Here is a 27,874-nt window from a genome sequence, read left to right as displayed (position 1 = left end):
GAATTCGGCTGTGAATTTGACTGGTCCTGGGCTTTTTTTGGTTAGTAGGCTATTTATTACTGACTCAATTTCAAGGTAGTTATTGATCTGTTCAGGGATTCAATTTCCTCCTGGTTTAGTCTTGGGAGGGTGTATGTGTCCAGGAATTTATCCATTTCTTCTAGATTTTCTAGTTTGTATGCATAAACTAGAAAACACTGGAGGTGTTTATAATATTCTCTGATGGTTGTTTGTATATCTGTGGGGTCTGTGGTGATATCCCCCTTGTTGTTTCTGATTGTGTTTATTTGAATCTTCTCTTTCTTCCTTGTTAGTTTAGCTAGTGGTCTATCTATATTATTGATTTTTATTAAAAAAAGAATAGCTCCTGGATGTGTTGATTTTTTGAATTTTTTTTTGTGTGTGTGTTTCTATCTCTTTCAGTTCAGCTCTGATCTTGGTTATTTCTTGTCTTCTGCTAGCTTTGAGATTTGTTTGCTCTTGGTTCTCTAGTAGTTTTAGTTGTGACATTAGGTTGTTAACTTGAGATGTTTCTAAGTTTTTGATGGTGACTTTGAAATCCTGAGAGGGAAGACAACTTGTTTAAGAATAGCAAATTTTGGGACAACTGCTAGTAGAACCCAAGTCCTCTTCTCCCCAATATGGGGTTGTGTTTAACAAACCAAGGCATTTTATACTTAAATCAGTCAAGTACTGAATCATTCTGTGAAGGGGGAAATACTATATTATAAAATGGCTCTAGATTGTGCTTACGAATTAATAAACTGATCTCTTTCTGTGCACTTCATCAGATAAATTCATGGTGTCAAATTCTAGCAGACTACTGCCATCAATGACATGTACATCAGAGTGAAAATGTAATCCAGGTGACATATGACATAAAAAAGTCACATTGCCTAGTACCAGCCATTTCTTAAGTCTAGTTAATTAGTAGTATTTTTTTGGTTAATTCAAGTGGATGGATCTCAAGGCAATACTATTTGTAGAATGCAATCTGTTACTGAGTATTAATCCACGTGGTATGAAAATATGAAAATAATTTTAGGATCTCTTTGGAGATTGCAGTGTCAAAACTGAACTGATTTACTAACTCACGAATTCATCCTCTATTTGAGAAACATTAGTTTTATTACCAACACCAAGAGCATCATGTTATGACAAGAACATTAGACACAGATGTCAAGAGACCATTATTTAATTAATTCACTTTGTCTTTGGGCAAGTACTACATTTTAAGAAACTCAGTTTTTTCATCAGGCAAATGGAAATGCCACCTCTTATTTCTGCCTTTTAAAGTTGTTGTGAAGGGCAAATGATAACAGGTGACATGGTGGCAAAATGTGTGGAATGGTGGCTATCATATGGCTTCAGGCCCTGCTGGCCACTGAATAGATGGGTGTCTATGGATATTTAACACCATGAGCTTAGGTTTAGTCATCTGTAGAATAGAAATACAGGAATTATCTTTCATGTTGTCAACACTTATACATAATGTATACAATATAGCTGATACAGAAAAGGATCTATTATTAACACATAATGGCAAGAGTTATTATTAGTACTTAACATATTAAAATGTGCCATACAAATGCAACTATTTTTTCATTTTTTATCATCTGATTTTTGTTGTATTCTTTCTCTGTGCCCTATCTTCATAGAGTACTTTCTTCAGACAATCTGATTTAATTCATATGCCTAACTAACTTGGTGACCTTCTTGCCTCATGTTTAATTCATTCTTCTCTGGAAGGAAGGATACTAGAAATAGTATTATCCATTTCTTCCCTGCTCCTCTTTTCCCCTTTCCTTCTCATTCACTCTTGACAATGAAAGAACTTACATCCCCGTTTTTGGTGCCATGATTTCAGAAGGGCAAGAACATCAACTTTTCTGAAAACCAAGACAAAGTGGAGTACCTGAGAAAATGTAACTGCATATCTGGCCTCTGAAAGACATATGAAATATACAGTCCTTGCAAAATATTGTTAGAAAGTTGTCCTTGTAGATTTCAAACATACAAGTGAGTAGATCATAGTTTCAACTTGAATGTTCAATTTCAATCTGAGTGAATCAGGAAAATTCTAGAGTTAATTATTGAAAACGAATGGATGCATTAAGTTTATTCAATTTAACACATATTACTGAGTCTACTATGTGCCTGGTACTTTTCTGGCTAGTTGTAAAGTGTTAAAACTAGACAAATAACTCTGCTCTCATAGAGCTTACTTTCTTACCTTACTTAGAGGAGAGACTAAGTAATATACATAATAAATAAGTAAATTCTCTAGTAGATTATAAAGTTATAAGTGCTATAGACAAAAGAAAAAGTGTAGAGCATCATAGGAGGCAATAAGAATGCTTGTACATAGGCTGACCAAAGTAGCCCTCACTGAGAAGGAGACAGAGAAGAGGGCGTGGGATTGAGCCACAGGAACACCTGGGAGAAAAGTAGAGCGATCTGCCTTGGCAGAGGCCCCAGGTGGGGAGAGTGCCTGCACTGTGTGAGGATTAGCAAGGAAGTCAGAGTGGCCTGAGCAGAATGACCAGGAGGGGAGTTAGCAGAAGACAAGGTCAGAGGTAAAGCATTCTGGTTCTTTAGAAAGCAGTCCAGCTTTTGTTGTGGTTTTAAAGATTACCAAGTCTAATCATTTTAATATAAACAGAAGGATGATCATCCTTCTTTACAAGGTGAACATAAATTAGGGGTTCAAAAAGCTTCTCACCTTGAATCTCTAGGTAAGATTTAGCTGCTGTCATCCAAACATGCCATCCATCTAGGACAACGCTGTCAATTTTAGAGTGAATTATACAATGAATTTTGTCAGCCAGTGATCAGCAGAGAGTGCTAGAAAAATCTTTATAGAAACTTAAGAAGTGTCAGACATGGATGAGTGGAATGGAATTTGGATGGAGTTCTGGGTTAGACAGCAGCTAAGTTGTGCGTAAGCGCTGTTGAGCAAAGCGTTTGCATAGGAGGTATAGCTGTGTTTTCCTGACAGTGAGTTTTGCCAAGGCTTCACCATATCTTCCATCCCTTACACCAGCAGACTGCTAACCTATAAAACCATTTTTTCTACCAAGTCCTTACATGGCCTGGTAATGGTTCTTAAAACAATACTTTGGCAACCACTGCCACAGGAAGGTAGCAACCCTCCTCAACTAAAACAAAGAAGTTGCTTCGGGAAATAGTAAAGTGAAGTGCAAGGGAGAAACTGGCAAGGGGCCTTAGGTTATAAGTTGAATCATGTACCTATAGGCCAATGTAAATGTAGGCTAGGACCTCTGGATGGTGAGATAAAAAAAGGGACCAATCTCAGAAGCACTGGGTTACAAGAGCAAAAATTTTCAGATTTTATAGAAGTAGTAAAAAATTCTTTAAAAAAATTTTTTTAATGCTGTTTTATAATATGAGAACAAGTATGCTCTCAACGAAATTAACAGTGGGAAAATTTAAAGCAAGTAAGAGGAAATACTTCTATTCTTAGCATATAATCAGCCCATAGACTTTTCTGTTGAAGAAGGTCAGGGAGTCAAATGCTGAAGAGGAAAAGAAAAGAGAGGAAAATCTGGTTAATTTTATGACCAATAATAACATTGTAATTAGCCCTAAGATAAGAATAATGAGGTTGAAGTTTTGGGGTACAAAATGATCGTCTCAGAGGACAGGAAGGAATTCTCCCACTCTTACTCCTAACAGTTTGAATGGCCTCAAAGAATTGGCCAGATGCGTAATGGGGTGTAATATTTTCCCAGGAGGCAGCTTCTATTGACCCAGAAAACTATTCTTGAAAGATCAGTGGCTAGTTTCATCAGGAAAATCGTGTATTTCAGAGAAAACCAGCCTTAAATTCAAGCAAAAAGAATTTTATAGTTGGTGAAATGATAAACTCCCCAATGATGGAAATGCTCTAATTTTGCTTTTGACCCAGTGTGTGATTTTCTCTAAACGTAATATTCATAAAACTAACTTAGTGAATCATAATGGATGGAAATTGGCCTTTGACACAGAGCAAGTCCAATGGAAAGCACATGAACTGTCCCATAGGAGTTATAAATATGCTCTTGCCCTTTTGCCAAACTTTTCTCAAAGGTCAAACCAGCTGCTTGTAGCTTCTGATTTTGTTTCTTGGCATGCAGTATGCTGCTTAAGTGCTTGCTTTTCAGACCTTAGTAAAGCCGTGAATCCCTAGCAGTCTCTAAAAGCTTCTAAATCAGTTTTAAGCTGGCCATCAAGTGGGGGAATATCTAGCAGGGCAAAGCTTATCCACAGTCATTTCTTAGTGAACTTCCAAGAACACAGAATGAAGACAACAATGTCCTGTAGATCCCCTTGGAGCCTCTTTAAATGGTAGCTGTAGTGTAGGTCACAATGTCAGATTGCTTGTATTTTTCTCTTCCTTTTGCTTCTAAGCTAACTGGGACCTCAGCATTATTTGTTCATTGCCTCTCTGTGCGTACTTACTTTTAAAATTTACTTACATAAAACATGGATATTGTACAAGACAGAGTTACTCCAATTAACAAATAATCTCCAAATCTCAGTTGTTTAAGAATAGAAAAACTTTGTTTTACTCACATCTCAGCCTGAAGAAGTTTGGGTGACTCTCCTGGCAGCTGCCCTCCTGATGGTGACTCAGGGAACCAGGCTGCTTCTAACATTTAGTTCTGTTATCTCACAGTCCTTCAAGTACAGCTACAAGTTCAACTTTCTTATTTGGAAAATGGAAGCAATAAAAACACACCTCTCAGTTTGCTGTGATAATTAAATAAAATAAGAACTGTTGGTTGAAAGACTTTCAGAATAGCTGGAACATGGTACATACTCAGGAAATGTTGATATTTCTTCTCTCTTGGTTTGTGAATCGGGCACTGGTTGAGTATATGGGAGCGGAAGGACATATGCAAAGGTGAATAAGGCTGATATCTGTACTCAAGTTGCTCATGAGCTCATTGTCTCTAAAAGAGAGGGAAAATTTGTTTCTGAAAACATGGCTGAGTAAGCTCCATGAAGGCAAGCACTGTCTCTCATTTAATTTTTAACCATTATAATCTCAAAGTTGAATTCATTATCAGGATAATGGCAAATGGTCAATAAATAGTATAAAATCAATGATTACAATATCACAACTATACAGTGGAAGAGCTAGAAAATTACATTCTTTTCTTTTTTTCCTCTGTATTACTCACACTGCCCCCGGAATTTACCAAAATCTGATGTGATGGAATAAAACCTAGGATTACTATGATTTCCTGAGTCTATGCCATACATCATCCAAATTGAAGAGATGATCCTGAAGTATTTCTATATGCAGACCATAGTACACAGCTGCTTATAGTTCTTTAACCTTATATATGGTTGAAAATAAGGTAAAATTTTGCTTAATCAGGAATACTTTCACCTCCTGAGCCTATATATTGTGTTTGTTGTCTGATTGGCATCTGTAAATATATTTTTTGGTACTTGTTCTTATAGTTCCAGCCACTACTTTGCCTCAAAGTTTGAATAACGCCTTTGGTATAAGTAAGCCATTCTGTCTCCCAGTGTTTAGTGTCCATTGTGTATCTCCGTAATCTAATTATGTTTTCTGACTCAAAATTGGATCCCGAATTGTCTTTAAAATTTGCTCACCTTGCTGAATTATGATACACCAGTTTTCAGGAGGAGTCGCTGAACTTAAAGGATAACTTAGAAGTAATCTATCTGAAATCCTCCAACCCAGAATCTTATTTGTAAGAACTCTAGCAAATTTGTTTGTAAAAAATCTTCATAGTTGATTTGTTCAACTGACTAAATGGTATCTGATTGATCTCACCATGTTTCTTATTCACTCTTTCTTCTGGATCCTATTTATTACTGCTAGTTAGCTGATTGTTTGGGTAAAAGCCTCCTTTTTCAATATATTTTCCCCTTCCATGTCTCCCAGACATTAGTACAAATAACTTCTATGTATTCTCCCTGTATTAGATAAGTATCCAGGTATATTGCTTTGTATGCATAATAAGGAAACTGAGGTGCATGGTAGCCTGTCTGTTTTCAAAGTCACCAGGATTAGGAAGAAAATCAACTGCAATTGACACTTCAATCTAGTGTTTCTATTCTTCAGGTCACAGAGCTTCTATTGGTAAGACTCCCATAGGCTTTCTCTTCTATAGCTGATACAAGGAACATTACACTCTCATTTTGGTCTCCATCACTTTCTGCCTCCAAAAAAGCAAAAGCAGAGGCAAGCTGTTCACTCAACTTGCCCTGTTTCTTTTTCCTCCAAAGGAGAAGAACTGGACATAGCAAAATGAGCAAGCAGAGCCAGCTGTGTGCATTCTTCACCCATATTAAAGCAAAGCCCAAATAAAATAACTCATTCTCAGAGACTAGAACATCCCAACTCTGGGCTTATGAAAATATTTTTACCTAATTACTTCAGTAATCTTCCGTGTGCAGTATGTCAAGTAAATTTCATCTTTATATCACACTGGAAAAGAAGGCAAATCTGAAGAGATTCGTAGAACTAGTTTTGCAGAGAGCTTTAACAGAGAATACTGATGCTCAGGTATTAGAAAAAGTGAATAGTATGAAAAATTATGTAAAGAAAACTTGTGTTTAGAGAGAAAATTGTGTTATGTTTCTGTTTTCATCCTAGGTCTCCTGGGGACAAAAGAAGAGTTCTCTTATGTTCTTTATCCTCTTCCCCGAAGCAGGAGATAGTATATATATGTTCTGAGGAAAAGATACATCTAAGAATATTATAGATGCTGCATCCATCAGGGTACTGACATCCTAATCTAGTCTACCCTGATGCTGTATCTATCTCAACATCTTAAAACAACAAAAGCTTATTTCTCGTTTGTACTTCTTGTCCATCTCTGGTTGGCAGGAACTCAAGCTGAAAGATCAACTTCCGTCTTATACTTTTCTGGTCACTGTCTCAAGAGACAAACTCAGAACTCTTAGAACAGAGACTGGCAAACATGTTCTGTAAAGGGCCAGGTGGCAAATATTTTTAACTTTGTAGGCCATACAATTTCTGTCACAATTTCTCAACCCTGCTGTTGTAGTGCAAAGTAGCCATAGGCAATACATAAACAAATGCGTATGGCTGTGTTCCAATAAAATTTTATTTATAACAATAGCCAGTGGGCCTGATTTAGCCAGTGGCTTGTAGTTCACCACCTCTTTCAATTAAATAGTATGGCCCAAAAGGGACACTAGTTACCTCTGCTCAATGGTTAATGACTAGTTAATGATCCTATTAACTAGTCATTAAGATACCAATAAGATAATGGGGAAGCGCAAGGCTGGGCTTATATGTATTCATACACATACAAGGAAAACAATGAAGAAATAGCTGAGCAGTTATTTTCACAGATCTACAATGCTTGATTAAGGCTACTGGTCTTTTAAAGTTCATCTGTTCCCTTCAGTGTTCTCTTTAACTCAGAAAAACAGACTTTACAAGGTGGCAGTATTTACTTGCTAGTTAAGGGGCAATAGCAGTGGTTGGTCAACCAAACATGACATTGCTAAGGCCTGTGTTTATTCAGCTGTTGGTGGCAATGTCTCGTCTGAAGAGCTGGAGTTATTCACAGCATTAAATCTTCACCTTTGGAAATCCTAAGGTGAGTTAGGAAATACATCCTAGAAGCTGATCTCGGGAAAGGATTTGGAAGTAGCAATGGAGCCATTTTATCAGATGACATTCCACAGCAGTGAAATTGCCTTGGGGAAAAAGTCATTTTCTCATAGATCAATTTCTGGGAGGTTTCCTAGATGTAGCAATGCAGTCTATACATGGGCAGCAGTGACAAAATGGGGTTTTCCATTGATTTTACTAGAAATGGAATTGTACTTAAACTTGCTTTACAATAGAAGGATGCCACGTATGTATTTGGTTTTCTGTCAATCCCTAACCCCAATTCACAACCAACCCATTTTTTAACTGTATATTTACTCTGTCCCCCTACTGATTCTTCATTGTCTTATAAAGGCATGTGGTTTTTTTTACCCTCACTTAACACCCTTTCAAGTTTTATTGGCATTGCTCTCAGAGCAAAACGTTTACCATTCATTTGTCTTTACAATAGTTTAATTCGTTTATATTTGTGACTTTTCACTATAGTCTGGAAGTTTAAATATGGAGAAATGTATATTCAAGTGGATTTTTTATTTAGTTAAAATAAAGACACTGGGAATCTATAGTGTAGGTAGCAGGCTCTCTGTAATAGGAAATTATTGTTCATGTTGATTACTGTCTATACCTTCTAAAATTTTATGGCACTTTCTTGTAATTGTCACACAAGCAAAATACTGCAATGAACACATTTTAATAATTAAATTAAAACCAAAACCAAAACCAAAATAGAACATATACCTGGACTAAGATTTATTAGTTTGTGATAACTCTTGAGTTTTGCTCTCCTAATCAGTGATACTTCTGTGCAATATGAGAAGATTCTAGGGACAATAGTTACTTGGCCACTTATGATAAAGTATAACCACCTTTGAAAGTGTGAAAATAACCTTCATATAAGAAAAAATTTCAGGGTCCAGGTGATATTTTTATTTCAAGTAGTGTTGTACTGTACCTTGAAATTAATTGTAATGGTTTACATGAAGCTCCAATTATGATTTTCCCCAAAAAGTTTTAAATTTCGTTTCTGAGATTAGCTGCCAATATCAAGCCATCATGGAAAAAAATTTCTAGTACTGCTAGAGAGACTATTTTCCAAATCTCTCTGTTTGGCAGAATAATAATAATAATAATAATAATATTATGTTTCAGATACTGTTCTGAGCCTTTTAAAATACATTTAATTGGCACAGACACCTTAGGAGCTTGATACCATAGCGTTATTATTGCTGCTTTGCAAAGGAGAAAACTGAGATGCAATGAGGCCAAGTTATTTGCCTAGAGTTACACAGAGAGTAAGAAACAGAGCCAGGATTTGAACCTAGGCAGTTTGCACCAGAGTCCTGAGAATAATCACTGTAGTATAACATCCTTCACAGCAGAGACAACAGGATTGGCATTAAGATGCCAGAGGAAGAGTGGAGAAATGAGATACAGAGAAAATGCTAATTTCCTTTCCTTCAGCAACTTGTGTAGAGATTTTTTGTTCCTGAATAAAGGCAGTGTGAAAAGAAAAGAAGCACTTGTAAGCTTCAGTTTGCTTTCAATGGGAATCAGTGAGTTGGTTCATTATTACCACCTTTCCTTTCCTCCCGAAACATCCTGCTTGGCATTTCTACCACAGGCTTCCTTGGAAATTCTTGACTACCTGAGTTCCCATACATGACACTCTTGCCTTGAAAAGATTAATATAAAATATCAGTCGAAGGTTTTGTATTCCCAGTGCAGATCTTTATCTCAGAATAAAAAGGGAGAAATTTACCTTCTGTGAGTCATGGGCACTCAGGAGCTGGGAACATTCCCCTGGCAGGGAGAGTTGGAAAAAAAAATAAGTCCTAGTGGATTTCAAGTTTATTTGACTAATTCTTTCACCACTTGTCAAACGAAACTACTTTTGTTTAGGTAACAAAACAAGCTGTTTCCTGTGCCATTTCTCCAGTGAGTAGTATAGGCACTTGTGCCGAACACACATTACTGCTAACTGTTATGATGTTTGCTGTCAAATTCATTTATTTATACAACTGCTGCAAAAAGCCTGAGGCCCATAAGCAGCCATGAAAGATTTCAGAGTCATGGTGTGGGGTCATGAGAGGGAAAAAAAGTCTCCACTGGTTATGAGAAAGGAACTGACGCAGGAAATGGTCACATATGGCGCAGATTTATTGTGTCCGGGGCTTCCCATTCAAATCTCATTATAGCCACAGCTCAGAGCAGGGCATGGCACAGTCACATTCATTTTAGTTTTGGCACCCAGCAGAAATTACTGCTGCAGCTTCAAACTGAGGGCTGGAGAGGTGATAAGTTTATCATTCTGGGGAAAGAGTTTGGCAGAAATTGTATCTGCAAAGAATGCTGTTGGCTGCTCCTGTGTTTAACCCATGAATATCAGTTTGTTTAAAGCTGGCAGGCAAGGTTTGCTAGCTAGCTAAATAAATAAATAAAATTAATATTAAAAAGTAAGAAGGTAGAGAGAAGGTGTAGGGTGATGATGGCGAATATTATATTATAAAAGAAATGAAGAGAAAGTTAAGAATAGATGACCAGGAAAATAATCTTAGATTTTCAGGTTGGGTTTTTTTCTTGATTGGTGGAAAATATAGGCACTCTATTCATGGACACATGTGCACAGGCACACACAGATGTATATGTACTTATGTATGTGCATTTCTTTCTTGCTGATATTTTCTTGAAAACATAGATTGTCATTTCTACCTTCTAGCATTTTCTTCACCTGTAACTTGTCTCTTTCAACAGTGTTTATTATAAATGTTTGCAACACTTCAGGTGGTTTTCCAGAATACTAGACCAACACCAGTTTGCGATAAGGATAGTGTCATAAAAGGCAAAAGGAGAGTGGAAGGTAGCTTTAAAAATTCTCTTTTTAAAATTATAAGAATTTAACAGCTTGTATTTATTAACATGTGTTTTTCTCTCACTCTGTGCATACATCATCTAACTTAGCTGTCTCCATCAGCTTATGAATTAAGTACCATTTCCAATCCCTTTGACAATGAAGAAAATGAGTCAGAGAGAGGATAAGTAACTTGTCTGTGTTTTGCAGCTAGAAAGTGGCAGAGCCAGCTTGCAATGCAAATCTCTCTGACTTTAAAATCTGATCTCCCACTCGCTAAGCTGTACTTCCTGAGTTTGGATTTGCCTGGGCTGTTTTCAATGTAATATTCAAATAATAAAATCATAATTGGGACCATATTCTTTGATGTTTTCAGGTGAAATCATATTACAACAAAATAACGAAAATACAAAAACACTTTCTAAACCACTTTTTCAAGCAGTGTATAGATAATGACATTTTACCATAGTAAAAGAATTATGAAATAGTCTATTGAATTTGTTTGAACAGATTTCTACTAACAAAAATAAGGAGTTTCTTTAATTTAAAAAAGTAAAAAGGAAAAATGGTTGAATCAGAAGAAGGGTCTATTGGGTATAGATCTGACCTTCTCTCTCATATTTATTGTCATGCCATCACTTAACCTTCATCTCTTGATCTTTTTTATCAATGCAACACTTTTATTAAAAGAGAACAAATATTTTGAGATATTCCCTGAAAGAACTGATTGTAGAGACAGAAAGGCCTTTAACAGAAAGTCTTACAGACATTTTTTGCTTCATGCAATAGCTGGTTTTATGTAGTTTTCCATTTTTCTTGTATTAATTTGGAAGTGCGTCCTTATGGAAAATAGGCCCAACTACAAAACTTTGGTGAGATTGCTCATAAAATTGTGACAGATCCTATGATCTTTGGTTTCTGAAGTCTACCAGCCCATTTTACACCTGCAGATGCATATATTCCTCATACAGCAGCTTCCTGTTCTTAGGCAGTATCTTCAGTCCTTTCAAACTGTCTTCACTCTTGGGCGTTTTGTGGCTCCCAAGCATTGAAAGCCACTTCACTACACCAGTAACTAGCTGTTACAGTGCTGTCCTCCTCATTGAAAATGGTGCCAGAGGTGATTGTACTCTGAAGTGCCACTGTCTAACAAACTGTGAAAGCCAATCTGAAAATGAATTAATTTTGAAGCTCTAGGACCTAAGCAGTGAGTGAATACATGTTGTACTTCTTCAATCTAATGAACTTTAAGTTTCTCATATTACTTGTAATAATAACTATTATAATTGTGCTTAGTTTGGTTATAATAATTCCTATCAGTGTGTATATGTGCAAGTATATATATCTTTTTCATAATAATTAGAACTACCATATTATGGTCCCTCGATAGACTTTAACTAACTCTAATTCTAGACTCCAGATTAGCAAGGATGTGTTTCCTATCACCTATACTGAATCTATTCTGCTTAAGAACATCACTCTCAATATGCCTTCACCTTATAAATATAACGTACACCCATTTTTTGAAGTTTAAACAAATGATTTTTTGCTCAGAATTGCCCATTCTAAAAAAGCAGACTGTTTTTCTCTATTATTTCTATTATGACCAAAACATATTATCTTTAATAATTCTTTGGAAGATCACAGTTACTTCTTTTGTGTATTGAGGAGCACAGCTTTGAGATTTTGGACTTTCACTCCTCATAGCCTGAGGGCCTGTGACAACATATATAAATGGGGATAAATTCCACCTGTCCTCACTTTATTTGATCTGGGACCATTTATATTTGTTAAATTAGAAATAAAATGAGGTATAAATGTTGTTTGACAGAAAAGAATTGTAAATGATTTCATTTCTTGAAAATAAGAGAATGAGTATATATTTTGTTTTTGTCAAATCTCCTACACTTTACCATGAGTTGTGAAATATATTACAAAATGGCTAAAAAAATTATTGAAGGAAATGGTGGTGTTAACCTCGAGGAAAAAATCATTAATGTTGATGTATTTCATTCAATTTTAAATATACAAATTTTTCTTTTTTGTTGAAAACAGAAATATGGAAGGATACTATGTGCCTTTGAGTCAGAACATTTATTTAAATTTTTTTTCTTTCCTTCAGATCCATTTTTCTAAATAAAGAATAGAAGTCTTTTTTTATCTTTTCTTTTTATTTTTTTTTTCCCCTAGCAAAGATGACCCCTTTGGCATATTTTCTTTTCAAACGTGAAATGAGGTGGAAAATCCTCATTTCACGACAGGAAGGACAAATATTGACACAAAGTTAATATATGTTAGAACCCTGGAAGCAACCTGAATCTACACACGCACTCACATACATACACACCCGCCTCCTTCCTCCTCCTCTGCCACCAGACAGATTTCACTCACTGCCTTGGTTTCTAAGTCTGTAGCTTCCTGTCTAGGGAAAGGTGGACAGAGCATACTGAATGACCAGGGTATTTTAGGAAGTTAAAGTATACGCAAAGCAAGTACTCATAGGCACACATGCACACACAAATACAACCTGCTTAATCTAATTTTCCCCACTTAAGAGCTTCTGGACTTTATCATGTTCTTGTCCATCGTGAATGCAATAGCACATGCCAAGCCAATACTCACTGGTCACTCAGCATTTATTAAGCCCTGTCCACCCTAGCCTTTTGGAAAGGAATGCCCTGGGGTGGCTGGGCGGCTGCCCCTGACAGGCTGTGTCACTTATCTATTCACATTGATTATGAAAGTCAGCTGTGGCCAGATCTCGCTTTTTTCCTTCTTCTCTCAGCCCCTCTTACAAGCACCCCTGCCTGGATTTTCATGAGGAAATAATCAGATTAGGCCTTTCACGGTGAGTTCATATGGAGTTCTCTTTCTCCAGTGTGCTACTAACTGAATAAACGTGTTTAGTGGTAAATTGTAAATGACATTATGATTACCAAAGCCAGCATGGGTTTCATTTAAAAGTGATCAGAATTGCAGACCACAAAAATTGTGACTGGCAGATAGGCCATTTGGAGAAGTGGGAGAAAAGAAAAGACAAAAACAAGGGAGAAAGATAATCATTACTCAAAACTAAACCTTCCCCAAGTGACAGAAGCAGGAAGAAAACAAATCCAGAGGAAGGAAAAACGGAACGCTCTATAGAAGTGATGCTGAACTGTCACTGCAGGCGCCTGCCAGTAGCGGCTGGGGATTGAGCTCTGAGGTCTGTCAGCCTCTTAAGTAGTTAATGTGTATTCTCTGCCATAATTAAGAACTACACCCATTTAGTGGCTCTGGAACCCTGCTTACGTGTGCTTTATTTTTGCCTCACGCCAAAATTAAAATATGAAGGTTGATTAAAGGTGACCTAGGAAAATGAATAAGATACTGACAAACTACCCCATCTGTACCTTACCCCCACTGTACCTTACTACTCACTGACACAGTGATAACATTGAAATTGTCATGATGACTGAACTTCAAAATCATGAATTTAAGTACCATACTTTCAAGGAATAATTCAGGTCTTTCCAACTCAAATTGTTCAAGAGCCCCTTCCCTGGGGCATTAAACTCATTGCCATGTGCATTTTTCTAATATGCATGAGTGCCTTCCCTTCATTTCCCTTCTTATGCAGCTGAAATGAGCTATGCTTTCTTATCATCAGTTCTTTGTATATACCTTTAATACCTATGACTCTTTGTCCTTGGCATAGCCAAGCATGAACCCAACCTTGAATAAACTCAGCCATTCTGTTTGTCCATTCCATCTTACTGGATATAGCCAAAGCATGTACTCATACATTCTCCACAACACAGGCAGACTAAATTTTCTGTGAAGATGATAAAGACTAGATTTCAGGCTCTTCACTTACATGGGCCCCTTCCAAGGCTCCAAAACACATTTCAGCTTTGTGTTTGCATAGATCTATGCTTTTGTAAAATTTTCAAAATTAAGATATTTTAACCAGAATTAGAATAATTCTCTCTTTCCACTCTAAATGTTCCTTCATCATAAGTGGTGTGGGGTTGAGTGACAGTGGACTAGCTACAGCGTTTTTGAAATCTAGCTAAGGGGAAATTGAGTTGGACATGCATTTGATTTGGGCTTAGTAGGGTGTGGTTCCTAATCACTTCTATATAAAATTATTACTAGACATCTATGTCTTCCTAATCACTTCTATATAAAATTATTACTAGACATCTATATCGACTTACCCAGTGTTGCAACACACAGAAGCCAGACCCTAGGTTACACTGTGTTATGAACATATCCTAAAACATGAGGAGAAAGTGAAAAGTATAAGAGATGTAGGATTGGGGTAAAAGTCCAATAAAAGCTACTCTGTGAACATTTATTCAAGTATTATAGCTCATACATGAGAAAACCTTTCTAAGAGACTTCCCACATTTGACAAAAATTCTAAACATTTACACATACCAACAATGAGTTGCGAAGCTGAAAGAAATTCTTCTAAACTACCAATGAAATTATGGAAAACAAACGTCAATCATCCAAGCTATAGAAAAAACTAAATTATCTTTCTATCTTCTCTATAAAAAATATTACAACATTGTTGTTATATGAAGAAGCAATACAACAGTTACAATAAAATATAGGAAGGATGATACAGAGGTAAGCTGAGTAGTATACGTATTACCTTTCCCTAGATTTTATCATGTTTGTGGTACTTACGAGGTTTTTAAAACATAATTTTGTTGTGATTTTTTTTCTCATTTTAAATAATTCATTCCCACTCCAAATTTTGAATTCATAACTTTGTACCTACTTTTATAGAATGATTCCCTCACATTGTATAAGCACTAAATTAACAGAAAGGCTGAGTTTGCACCTCTTTCACAATGACTGTTTTATACCATCTTCTCAGTCCACAAACATTTGACCCATCTTTCCTGCACCTCATCTTAGCCCCCAATACTCACCGTCATACTTGACTTCCTGTTGATAACTGTGCTTGCCCCACACCTCTCAGCAGATGGAGTGCCTTCAATCTCCCACCCACCTCCACCTGCACTTACACTCTCTGCCCTCCTTCCTGCTTCACGGGAGATGAAGTCTTTCAACCTATCCAATCCCATCTTTTAAGAAGGCTATGGACCCTGTTCTTCCTTAGCCTCTCAGAGAGCTTACTGTTCAGTCATCCACTCCCTCCAACATTAGTCTCTCACTTTTTATGAGTTCTGTCTTATCTACAGCACCTCAGCTTGCATCTAAACACAACAATCTACCTTTTTGAAATGTACATTTTAAGAGACTCTGAATCATTACATCTATGCATTAGCTGCTTCTCACAATTTCATTGTTAAGTGTTAGACTGGTTTATTCCAATAACATTAAAGGTAAAAGAACCTACTTTTCAGCTCATGTAAGGCATTTCATTTGTACAGAATCCTTATTGTCAAAACTCTAAGGTAAAAATTCTTGCTGAAATAGGCTTGTACTATCAGAGATGACTAATTGTTTGGTGGGATTATTTAATTTGTGGGTTTTTTTGGGGTCTGTTTTAACTTTCTTTATAAAAGGAAAATTTTCTACTTATCCACAATAATATATCTGATATACAAATCATTTTTCCTCTCAGTGGGTAAAGCTACTTCTATATAGCTTTATCTCTATAAAGAGTTTGGGCAGTCACATCCCAATCATCATTCTCATATTACTAACAAAGAAACCTCAGCTCTGACTTCTAAGAAACATTGGGCTAGAAAAAGTATATCTGTCACAAGACTATATAGCCTAAAAATAAAACTAATTTGTTATTTATTACAGATTTTTTTGTACAGTATTTTTCCTAGGGTAGAAAAAATTGTAAAGAGTATATTCTGGAGAAAAGATATCTTGTTTGTTGTATGTTTTGTCAAGAAGATCTGAACCAAAGAAGTAATTTAAATATTCTTTATTCTTATCTTGAATCAAAATGAGTATATTTTTCATTTTTGGGGAGTGTAGAAAGGAAAGAATGAGGAGAATATTTTATAATAACTAATGTTTGATGAAACTGTTTATTTAAATAAGAAGATACTAATTATTAACTTTGTGAAGGTCATAGGGGTAAATCTCCAACCAGATATGAGAAATCAAAATCCATGTGGTCCTTTCATAGCAAGGTATTCATAGCAAGGTATTCATAGCAAGGTATTCATAGCAAGGTATTCATAGCAAGGTTTAAAACATAAAAATAGGAGAAAATAGGAATAAAAATAATGCATGTAATTGGCACTGCACTAGTTCCTTTGCAATCAGGAAGGTAATTGGCTAAGTTTAAACAAGCAAATAACTAACACATAGTTGAGAAGCCTGGCATTTGATCTCTAGTTTTAGCACAGTGCTTAATAATAACAATATGGCAACTAGAGGGAGGAGCCATAGTAACAAAATCTTACTGCATGCACAAGGAATCCAAATAAATGTTTATTCAATTCCTTACCACAATCTAGTGTTTGTAATTAAATTCATACAAAATTCCAATGGGTCATAAAGATTTGTGACTTTTCATTCTCTATCATCTTGTTTCTGAGTTTCCTCATGGACTGGGCCTGAGCTAAACTCTCCAGGGTGTGCAAGGGCTCTGCATCACACACTTTCAGCAGAGATTGTGCCCTCTCGGGCTCCAACCCTGCACAATTCAAACCCTTCTCTCCTTCTGTCTCCTTCTCACCCTCTCAAGCTCCTGCCTTCTACCTAGGTAGTTTGTCATATTCTTTTTCATCCAGTGTCATCACTGAATAGTGGAACGGGGAACTTTGGATCCTTGGGGCAGAAGTGGCTTGGGTGACCAGCCTTTATGACAGATTGGCTTCTGGGTGGAATATGTAAAAATAAATAAATAAGTAATAATGGGCCTCTTTGAAGGTATACATCCTACTAGTATAACTTCTGTACCTTATTACTCCCAAAAAATGTAAATTACATTTTAAAAGGCCATTTTTTATTATTTTGGCTTTGGAAGTTACCTGTCATAAGGAATGGAGGTATGAAAGAAAAACTTATTTTCCCCCATGTGTATTTACTTAATGAATAAATGAATTGTTCCCAAAATGCTTTATTACAACAGAACCTGTTGTAGACAAATCAACTATGTGATACAATAGCAGAAGAAAATTTATGAAAGTATAGTCAGCCATAATTTCAATCGTATGGATACATGTGAAATAGATGTATTACAATATTGCCTAACATATATTAAGAATCAATTTAGAGGATTATACAATAAATTTTTGTGATATACTCAATTATTGTTATGCTGAGTTGACTTAAAATATATTTGTACTGTAGAGTAAGAGTCTTATAATTAGACACCTGACAAGAACACATAAAGTGATTTGAAGAATAGGAATTTTGAAAAGAACATTACATATCAATCAGCTAATATATATTAAAAGCATCTACTGTGCTTGAGGTAGAATGTTGACCCTTGTGGTGATTTAGAGATAAGATATTGTCCCTGGCCTGAAGGATAACCCTTAAGAACACTGATGCCTACTAATGTCATGTGATTTATCAAATTACATACAGTTAGATGGTAGCAGAGAATGATTGAGAATCATCAACAAAGGAAGTGATTGTTTTAGTTTAGTTATTTATTTATAATTCTGACAGAACCGTACATCTCTAGAGGTCACTTTAAGACATTATATCTCTTAGATGAGAAGTACCATAGGACATTGCTTTTAGATAATTCTTCTTTGCTTATATGAGCATTTAACACTATAAATTTTCCCATAAAAGTACTGTTTTAACTTCATTCCCCAAATTTTAATATAGTAAAAGTATAATTATTATTGTTTTAAATATTTTATAATTTTCCTTGTTACTTTTAATCATCCCTGTTTTTGCTGTTATTGTTGAATAAAAAGTAAACCATGTGCCCTACTTCTGAACCAACATTTTGGTAGTTAAATTTATTAACACCATGGACAGGTTTAGCACAGATTTATAATTCTATCATATGGATGGAAGAATATAGGAAAGACTATATTATATGCAAATCTAGTATTTCTTACATTTAAAATAATTTGATTTTTTGTTCCATTTCTTAGGCTACTTTTATGAACTTACACTAAGGCAAATTTTAAAAATCTAGAAGACAGTACAGAATGATTTTGTGAATATAAATTTTAAATCAAAGAAATTCTTTATTGAAAGATAAAATATCCCTGTGGATTCAAAACAAGAACTATGCTAGGTTCATATAGGAGGTATTAAGAATGGTGGGAATAATGAATAACGCTGTTCCTTTAAATGTTTTATTAACCCTCACCATCCTCAACTTGAACTCTTTAATATCAACAACTTCCCAAGTTACTACTTTCTTCTTTCCCTCTTCTTGTATTTCTTTACTTTTTATGTTTAGGGAAAAATAGAGTATGAGAAAATTATATAGTTTGACATCCAAACTCTTTCACAATCTGGTCAGACACACCTCTTCAATTTTAATATGCCTTCATAATTTCTCTGTTCCACCATTCCCCTCCATCTGCCTTTTCTCCCATTCGCTTGGATGTTACTACCCCTTCTCTTGTACCCTATTTCTATTATGGAGCTATGATATTGTGAGATTCTTTCTATATCTATCTAAATCTGTATCTGTATCTATATATCTATATCTATATCTATATTTCTGGTTCCTGAGGCAGAGCTACTAAAATCAGCAGTGCTAGGAGACTCTTTTGTTCGAATATTTGATCTTTGACTCTGGTTGCTGACACAGAAACCCTAAGACATTTGTAATTCCCTAAGTGATAGAAACATCGGATACACAGTTCTTAAATCCCTTGGAATTTCCTGGATGATAGGAATGTCTTTTTTTTCTAATGAGCTGATGCCTCAACTACTGGATAGCCTCAGGATGGGGGCTGATTGCCAGGGGAACCAACCATGCGACTAGAGGGTTGGAACATCAAGCCTCATCTCCTCACCATCCCCATCTCAGGGGAAGGGAGAGGGTCTGAAGGTTGAGTCGATCACCAACAACCAATAACTTAGTCAATCACACCTACATAATGGAGCCTCCATGAAAGCCTGAAAGGACAGGATTGGGAGAGCTTTCAGGTGACTGAACACATGGAAGTGTCTTGAGGGTGGCACATGCAGAGGGCATGGAAGCTCCATGCCCCTTCTCACATGCCTTGTCCTATGCGTCTCTTCCATCTGACTGTTCATCTGCATCTTTTGTAATATCCTTTATAATAAATGAAAAAAACATAAGTAAATGTTTCCCTGAGTTTTGTAAGCCTCTCTAGCAAGTTAATTGAATTCAAGGATGGAGCCGTGAGAGCCCTGATTTATAGCCAGTTGTTCAGAAGCACAGGTCACAGCCTAGGACTTGCAATTGGCATCTGAAATAGGGGCATGCTTGTAAGACTGAGCCCTTACCTTGTGGAGTCTGCACTAACTTTGTTTAGTATCAGAATTCGGTTAAATTATGTGACACCCAGTTTGTATCCACTGGAGAACTGGTTGTTGGTGTGGAGAAATGCCTACACATTTTGGTGACCAGAGGTGAGGTATTTTGTGTTATATGGAGTGTGTGAGAGTAGTAAAAAACAGTTTATCTTGTTTTTCTCTCAAGGGCCCTTAATGATTATTTCATTGTCTTGATTCTTTTACTTCTTCAACTCCTTTTCTCAGTTATTATCTCCATTATTAACTTTAAATAACATATTATGTAACATATACTTTTAAAATGTATTAAAGAACTATTATTTAATTTTTTAAAAATATTTTGCCCCAATCTTCCTTACACTCTCAGTATCTGGCACAATTAGATGTTTAATAAATATTTTATCCAGTTATAGATGATAGCAAGACTGATGGATTACAAATAATCATTGACAGATTGTAATTCATATATCGCTTGTTTTGCTTCTTTTCTTTTGTAGGTACATTTAGAGAAGAACAGAAATGTACATACCGATTTCTGATGCAAGGATTCATCTGCAAACAGACTGACCAAGTGGTCCTAATTCTTGATAGCACTGATGCCATTTGGGCAATCCAGAAGTTATATCCAGTTGTATCTGTGACTAGTGGTTTTGTTGATGTCTTTAGCAGTGTGAATGCCAATATTCCCTGTTCTACTTCTGGGTCGGTGTCTACTTTCTATTCTATCTTACCCACCAGGCAAATTAGCAAGGTCTGCTTCATGGATCAAACTCCTCAAGTTTTGCGCTTTTTTCTATTGGGGAACAAAAGTACCTCCAAGCTTCTCTTGGCTGTATTCTACCATGAGCTCCAGAGCCCCCACGTTTTCTTAGGGGAAAGTTTTATTCCACCCACTCTGGTTCAGTCGGCTTCCTTATTGCTGAATGAATCTATTGGTGCCAACTATTTCAACATCATGGATAACCTCTTGTATGTTGTCCTACAAGGAGAGGAGCCCATTGAAATACGCTCAGGTGTTTCCATTCACTTGGCCCTCACTGTGATGGTTTCAGTCTTAGAAAAAGGCTGGGAAATAGTAATACTCGAAAGACTAACTAACTTCTTACAGATTGGCCGAAACCAAATCAGGTTTATTCATGAGATGCCTGGCCATGAAGAGACCTTAAAGGCCATTGCTGACAATAGAGCAAAAAGAAAGCGCAATTGCCCTACTGTGACTTGCACTAGTCATTATAGAAGAGTTGGTCAACGTAGGCCTCTCATGATGGAAATGAACTCATATAGGGCTTCACCCCCAACGACTGTGGAAACTATCTCAAAAGTGATTGTCATTGAAATTGGTGATTCGCCAACAGTAAGGAGCACTGGAACGATTTCATCCTTATCAAGTAACAAATTACAGAATTTGGCTCATCAAGCCATCACTGCTCAACAGACTGGGGTACTAGAGAATGTTCTGAATATGACTATTGGGGCCTTACTAGTTACTCAGTCAAAGGGAGTCATTGGCTATGGGTAAGTACCAATTATATTCACATCCAAATGAGGGCTGATTTTTTAGGTCCATATTGACATATGTTGCAAATGTCAATCTACTTACACTGAATCATATAACTCGTCTGCTTTTTTAAGATAAGAATAAAAATTCAAAGAGTCATTTAAAGACTTAAATTCTTAGTTTTTAGATTCTGTATTAAATTCATGTTTTTCATGATTATTCTATTTCCAAGGTGGTAGAAAATATTATATTTTGATTCCTAAGGTGAAAAGCATGTAGGAAGAGATTTTTTTTGAAGCAACTTTAGTTCATTTGATCGTTTGTTTATTTACTTAATGAATTTAAGCAATGGGCTAGGTTCTAAGGTTGGTAAAGTGAAATAGATGTTATTCTGTTGCTACTACTGTATCATTTTATTTGTGATAGTGCTAATAAGCTATTAGTATTTAATGGGTAGTGATTACTTCTATACAACCATCTCCAATGGATGTGGAATTCGGTAGAACTTAAGTAAAAAGCAAAACTAAAAAGAAAACCACGTCCTCACACTTGGAGAAATATTCAGCTAATACATTGATTGTCTTTTTGTACACAGAGCAACATATCCAAGTGAAAGTTTAGCTAGTATTTTTGTGTTTATAATAGAGATAGATATTCCTCTTTCCTGCTATACATTGATGTATAGAGAAGATGAGAAAAAATGCAAGCAAATTTTTATGGATCTGGTTGATTTAAGGCTTTTGGGAATTGTTAACTTAAAATTAAAAGGTACTCATAGCTTATTATTATTCAAAATTTATTCAGTTTTGGATATTTTTGTCAACTACCAACCCTTCACTATGTTAGTACATTATAATATTATGTATGGTGGTATGAGAATTAGAATGCTTAAAGAAATGATGCTGATGCATCTTAGCTTACATTTAAATATCTTTTCTTTAGCCCAATTTTATTTAGATCCCACTGAGTTCTTGTAAGTATAAGTATACATACATGAATAATTTTTGTCTAGCGAGAAAGTCAGTTTATTGCTTAATTTTATTTAGATTTTACAGTTCTGAGCTTTCTAATAGGTCATAATTCCAAAATGACTGATTTTATATTATATATAAAAGAAGACTCAGTTAATATTTTGCGTTTAACTAGAAACAGAGAAAAGTCAATGAGTAGAAGCAATAGAGGTACATCAGAGGAAAACCAGCAGAGAGTGGATCCAGCACAAGTTTAGGTATATACACACATATATGTGGGGCATGCCATTCTATCATGAGGAAGTGAAACAGCTTCAGAGAAAAGATCACTTTTATTTATCACTCAGCATTTGTCATAGCCATCATGTTTTTTTACTTTTGACTCAGTTATTTCTGATCTAATAAGAAACAGTTGAAAGTGTATAATATAGCATTGATTTTGTGTTGGAATGTGTTCTATCCCCCTAGCTCTCTCTTTTTCTTTAGTATTTTAAAAGACACTTTCTAGACATAAGGCAAAGAGTAAATCTTCTGAAGATAAGGAAGGGCTGCTTCTTAAGTATATCTGAACAAATCTCTCCCGAATGAGAAATGCCATATCCTATGGCATTCAATGAGAATTAGCAAGGTTTCTCATGTTTCTCAGTGTTGCATAGTATGGTAAAAAACCAAACCAAAACAAAACAAAACCCTAAAGCCTGACACAGTCTCCAGAGCCAGCCTTGTTTCTTTCAGCGTTGATCACAGTCAGTTGGGTCTTCCATTGAACTCACTGGAGAGCTATTGACGAGCCAATGAACTGACCTTAAGCCAGCAGAAATGAGTCTAAGAATGCAGTTCTTTCATGGAAAAGTACCAAGGATGTTCTCCAGTGGTTTGCTCTTGTTAATTTAATGCATTTCAACAAATTCAGGCCATATTGGACACATTTTTCTAAGAGAGTACTAGCTACTTTCAAAAGCTACCAACTTTGGGCCAGGTGTGATGGCTCACACCTGTAATCTCAGCACTTTGGGAGGTGGAGGTAGGTGGATAGCTTGAGCCCAGGAGTTTGAGACCGGCCTGGGCAACATGGTGAAACCCCATCTGTACAAAAACACAACAATTAGCGGGATGTGATGGTGCATGCCTGTAGTCCCAGCTACTTGGAAGGCTGAGGTGGGAGGATTGTTTTAGCCTGGGAGAGGGAGGTTGCAATGAGCTGAGATTGTGCCACTACACACCAGCGTGGGTGACAGAGTCAGATACTGTCTCAAAAAAAAAAAAAAAAAAAGAAAGAAAAGCTACAAGCTACCAACTCTGTTTTGTGGGAAGAAACGGAGTAGCCATCTACTTTTAAAGTAAATAATACACAGTGAACTCGCCTCTTCTGGTCTTTCTTCTCCTCTAGAGGCATCTGGATTCAAGCATCCTCTGCTTAGCTAAGTTTCCATCACCATGTTTTCCAACTTCCAAAACTTTGTTGACCTCTGTTGTCATTTGTTGTCTTCTTGCATGTGGCATGGTGGTTTGCTGCACCTATCAACCCACCATCTACGTTTTCAGCCCCACATGCGTTAGGTATTTGTCTCAATGCTCTCCCTTCCCTTGCTCCCCACCCCTCAACAGGCCCAGGTGTGTGATGTTCCCCTCACTGTGGCCATGTATTGTCATTATTCAACTCCCACTTATGAGTGAGAACATGCGGTGTTTGGTTTTCTGTTCCTGTGTTAGTTTGCTGAGAATGATGGTTTCCAGCTTTGTCCATGTCCCTGCAAAGGACATGAACTGATTCTTTTTTATGACTGCATAGTATTCCATGGTATATATGTGCCACATTTTCTTTATCCAGTCTATCATTGATGGGCATTTGGGTTGGTTCCAAGTCTTTGCTATTGTGAATAGTGCTGCAATAAACGTATGTGTGCGTGTGTCTTTATAGTAGAATGATTTATAATCCTTTGGGTATATCCCCAGTAGTGGGATTGCTGAGTCAAATGGTATTTCTTGTTCTAGATTCTTGAGGAATTGCCACACTGTCTTCCACAATGGTTGAACTAATTTACACTCCCACCAACAGTGTAAAAGCGTTCCTATTTCTCCACAGGCTCACCAGCATCTGTTGTTTCCTGACTTTTTAATAATTGCCTTTCTGACTGGCATGAGATAGTATCTCATTGTGGTTTTGCAGGGACCTCAGTTCTGTAGTCATAGGAAATGCATTCTTCCAACAATCTGTTTGGAAGTGAACTCTTCAGTAAACCCAGCCAAGCCTGTCTGGACTCCTGGCCCACTCCCTGGAGATAACACATTTGTGTTACTGTAAGCCACTGACTGTGGTAATTTGTTATACAGCCACAGAAAGTAATATGCCATATCACATAAAGCTCTTTGTTTGTGACATTGCCATGAATTTTGGGCTATGAAAACAGTTACCATGAGTGTGAGCATGACACTGTGGGAGTGTGTGTCTGGGTGTGTGCAATGTGTATATACTTATCATATTAGTAGCTTTTTAAGTCCCCCTATTCTGCTTAAGGAGCACCCTATGAGGTTGCTTTGGAATAGAGAAGAAAACCAGGAAAGCCAATAAATTATACAAGTCTTTTGGCATTCAGTCACCTTTAACATTTTCTTTTCTGCATCTTCTCCTCTTTATGTATCCTGGGCACCTGCTTTCTATTTTTTTTTTTTTTTTTTTTTTTGTGTATGTGTGTCTGGAGGTTACCACCCCCATTCTTTGTTTTTAAATTTTATTATTATTGTACTTTAAGTTTTGGGGTACATGTGCACAATGTGAGGGTTAGTTGCATATGTATACATGTGTCATGCTGGTGTGCTGCACCCATTAACTCATCATTTAGCATTAGGTATATCTCCTAATGCTATCCCTCCCCTCTCCCCCTACCCCACAACAGTCCCCAGAGTGTGATGTTCCCCTTCCTGTGTCCATGTGTTCTCATTGTTCAGTTCCCACCTATGAGTGAGAACATGCGGTGTTTGGTTTTTTGTCCTTGCAGTAGTTTACTGAGAATGATGATTTCCAATTTCATCCATGTCCCTACAAAGGACATGAACTCATCCATTTTATGGCTGCATAGTATTCCATGGTGTATATGAGCCACATTTTCTTAATCCAGTCTATCATTGTTGGACATTTGGGTTGGTTCCAAGTCTTTGCTATTGTGAATAGTGCCGCAATCAACCTATGTGTGCATGTGTCTTTATAGCAGCATGATTTATAGTCCTTTGGGTATATACCCAGTAATGGGATGGCTGGGTCAAATGGTATTTCTAGTTCTAGATCCCTGAGGAATCGCCACACTGACTTCCACAATGGTTGAACTAGTTTACAGTCCCACCAACAGTGTAAAAGCGTTCCTTTTTCTCCACATCCTCTCCAGCACCTGTTATTTCCTGACTTTTTAATGATTGCCATTCTAACTGGTGTGAGATGGTATCTCACTGTGGTTTTGATTTGCATTTCTCTGATGGCCAGTGATGGTGAGCATTTTTTCATGTGTCTTTTGGCTGCATAAATGTCTTCTTTTGAGAAGTGTCTGTTCATGTCCTTCGCCCACTTTTTGATGGGGTTGTTTATTTTTTTCTTGTAAATTTGTTTGAGTTCATTGTAGATTCTGGATGTTAGCCCTTTCTCGGATGAATAGGTTGCAAAAATATTCTCCCATTTTGTAGGTTGCCTGTTCACTCTGATGGTAGTTTCTTTTGCTGTGCAGAAGCTCTTTAGTTTAATTAGATCCCATTTGTCAATTTTGGCTTTTGTTGCCATTGCTTTTGGTGTTTTAGACATGAAGTCCTTGCCGATGCCTATGTCCTGAATGGTAATACCTAGGTTTTCTTTTAGGGTTTTTATGGTTCTAGGTCTAATGTTTAAGTCTTTAATCCATCTTGAATTAATTTTTGTATAAGATGTAAGGAAGGGATCCAGTTTCAGCTTTCTCCATATGGCTAGCCAGTTTTCCCAGCACCATTGATTAAATAGGGAATCCTTTCCCCATTGCTTGTTTTTCTCAGGTTTGTCAAAGATCAGATGGTTGTAGATATGCGGCGTTATTTCTGAGGGCTCTGTTCTGTTCCATTGATCTATATCTCTGTTTTGATACCAGTACCATGCTGTTTTAGTTACTGTAGCCTTGTAGTATAGTTTGAAGTCAGGTAGCGTGATGCCTCCAGCTTTGTTCTTTTGGCTTAGGATTGACTTGGCGATGCGGGCTATTTTTTGGTTCCGTATGAACTTTGAAGTAGTTTTTTCCAATTCTGTGAAGAAAGTCATTGGTAGCTTGATGGGGATGGCATTGAATCTATAAATTACCTTGGGCAGTATGGCCATTTTCACGATATTGATTCTTCCTACCCATGAGCATGGAATGTTCTTCCATTTGTTTGTATCCTCTTTTATTTCATTGAGCAGTGGTTTGTAATTCTCCTTGAAGAGGTCCTTCACGTCCCTTGTAAGTTGGATTCCTAGGTATTTTATTCTCTTTGAAGCAATTGTGAATGAGAGTTCACTCATGATTTGGCTCTCTGTTGGTCTGTTGTTGGTGTGTAAGAATGCTTGTGATTTTTGTACATTGATTTTGTATCCTGAGACTTTGCTGAAGTTGCTTATCAGCTTAAGGAGATTTTGGGCTGAGACAATGGGGTTTTCTAGATATACAATCATGTCATCTGCAAACAGGGACAATTTGACTTCCTTTTTTCCTAATTGACTACCCTTTATTTTCTTCTCCTGCCTAATTGCCCTGGCCAGCACTTCCAACACTATGTTGAATAGGAGTGGTGAGAGAGGGTATCCCTGTCTTGCCTGTGCACCTGCTTTCTAGAAGACAGCTGTTTGGAGCATGAAAGAGTAGAATCTTTCTATCAGCAAGGAAGTATGTTCTTTTCCAGACCGGCGGAATGTTCATCCTAGAAGAGATTCCTATATTACCAGCTTGTCTCTTTTCTTCCCCATGACAAAACCCACAACTTTGCCATTAAAGAGTGTTTTTACATCATTTCTTCTTTTCACTACAGTACAAATGCACTACTTTGTTTAATTGGTTCGATGGCAAAATTATTGTAATCTTATTTCATATGTGTGGCTTTGTGGGAAAGTGAGATGTTCTACATAAGCCAGTTTTCCGTACAATTAAAAATTGTTCCGTTAATAACAAGCATTTTTAAAAGTCTTCAACTCTTAAATGTTAAAAAAAAGACAAAGATTGCATAATACTCAGGCTTATTAAGTGGGAAATAATGTAGACTGTTCACATTTGTTATGACAATTCATGGTCATCATTAAATCTATCATTTACTTCACAATCCTGTTTTTGCTGTGATGCCCTTGGGTACTATTTTTTTTATACTGAATGGTGCCAGACCACTAAATCTTTAATTCTTGTCCTGCAGTTCGTATTTTTTCTGCTATTTTTCTGTGAAAAGGATGCTAATTGTGATCTATTGTTGCTGTTGACATATCCACATCCAGAAAAGTTCTAATTCCAAAATCAGATGACACTAACTTAAAATCAATTAATTTAAGAATTATTTGTACACATGGT

The 27,874-nt window shown here is 36.6% G+C and overlaps 1 protein-coding gene and 1 long non-coding RNA gene across 2 annotated transcripts in view; one reads left to right on the top strand and one right to left on the bottom strand.

Annotated features, from left to right (window-relative positions):
- The window catches only part of PKHD1 (PKHD1 ciliary IPT domain containing fibrocystin/polyductin), a 485,172-nt gene that overhangs the window by 418,240 nt on the left and 39,058 nt on the right, over positions 1 to 27,874 (top strand). Inside the window, exon 61 of the mRNA XM_024248417.3 lies at positions 20,360 to 21,377. Coding sequence (XP_024104185.3) covers positions 20,360 to 21,377 — 1,018 coding nt within the window. The remainder of the gene's footprint in view (positions 1 to 20,359; positions 21,378 to 27,874) is intronic.
- On the bottom strand, positions 650 to 15,529 carry LOC129059955 (uncharacterized). The gene is made up of 5 exons (XR_008526206.2): positions 15,401 to 15,529; positions 14,675 to 14,731; positions 4,823 to 4,955; positions 4,576 to 4,708; positions 650 to 3,536 (listed from the first exon to the last, which is right to left on the bottom strand). It is a non-coding gene; the product is annotated as an uncharacterized LOC129059955 (long non-coding RNA).

The sequence above is a fragment of the Pongo abelii genome, chromosome 5 (assembly GCF_028885655.2).
Source record: "Pongo abelii isolate AG06213 chromosome 5, NHGRI_mPonAbe1-v2.0_pri, whole genome shotgun sequence".
Taxonomy (NCBI): Eukaryota; Metazoa; Chordata; class Mammalia; order Primates; family Hominidae; genus Pongo; species Pongo abelii.
This window is presented reverse-complemented; position numbering and strand designations above follow the sequence as displayed.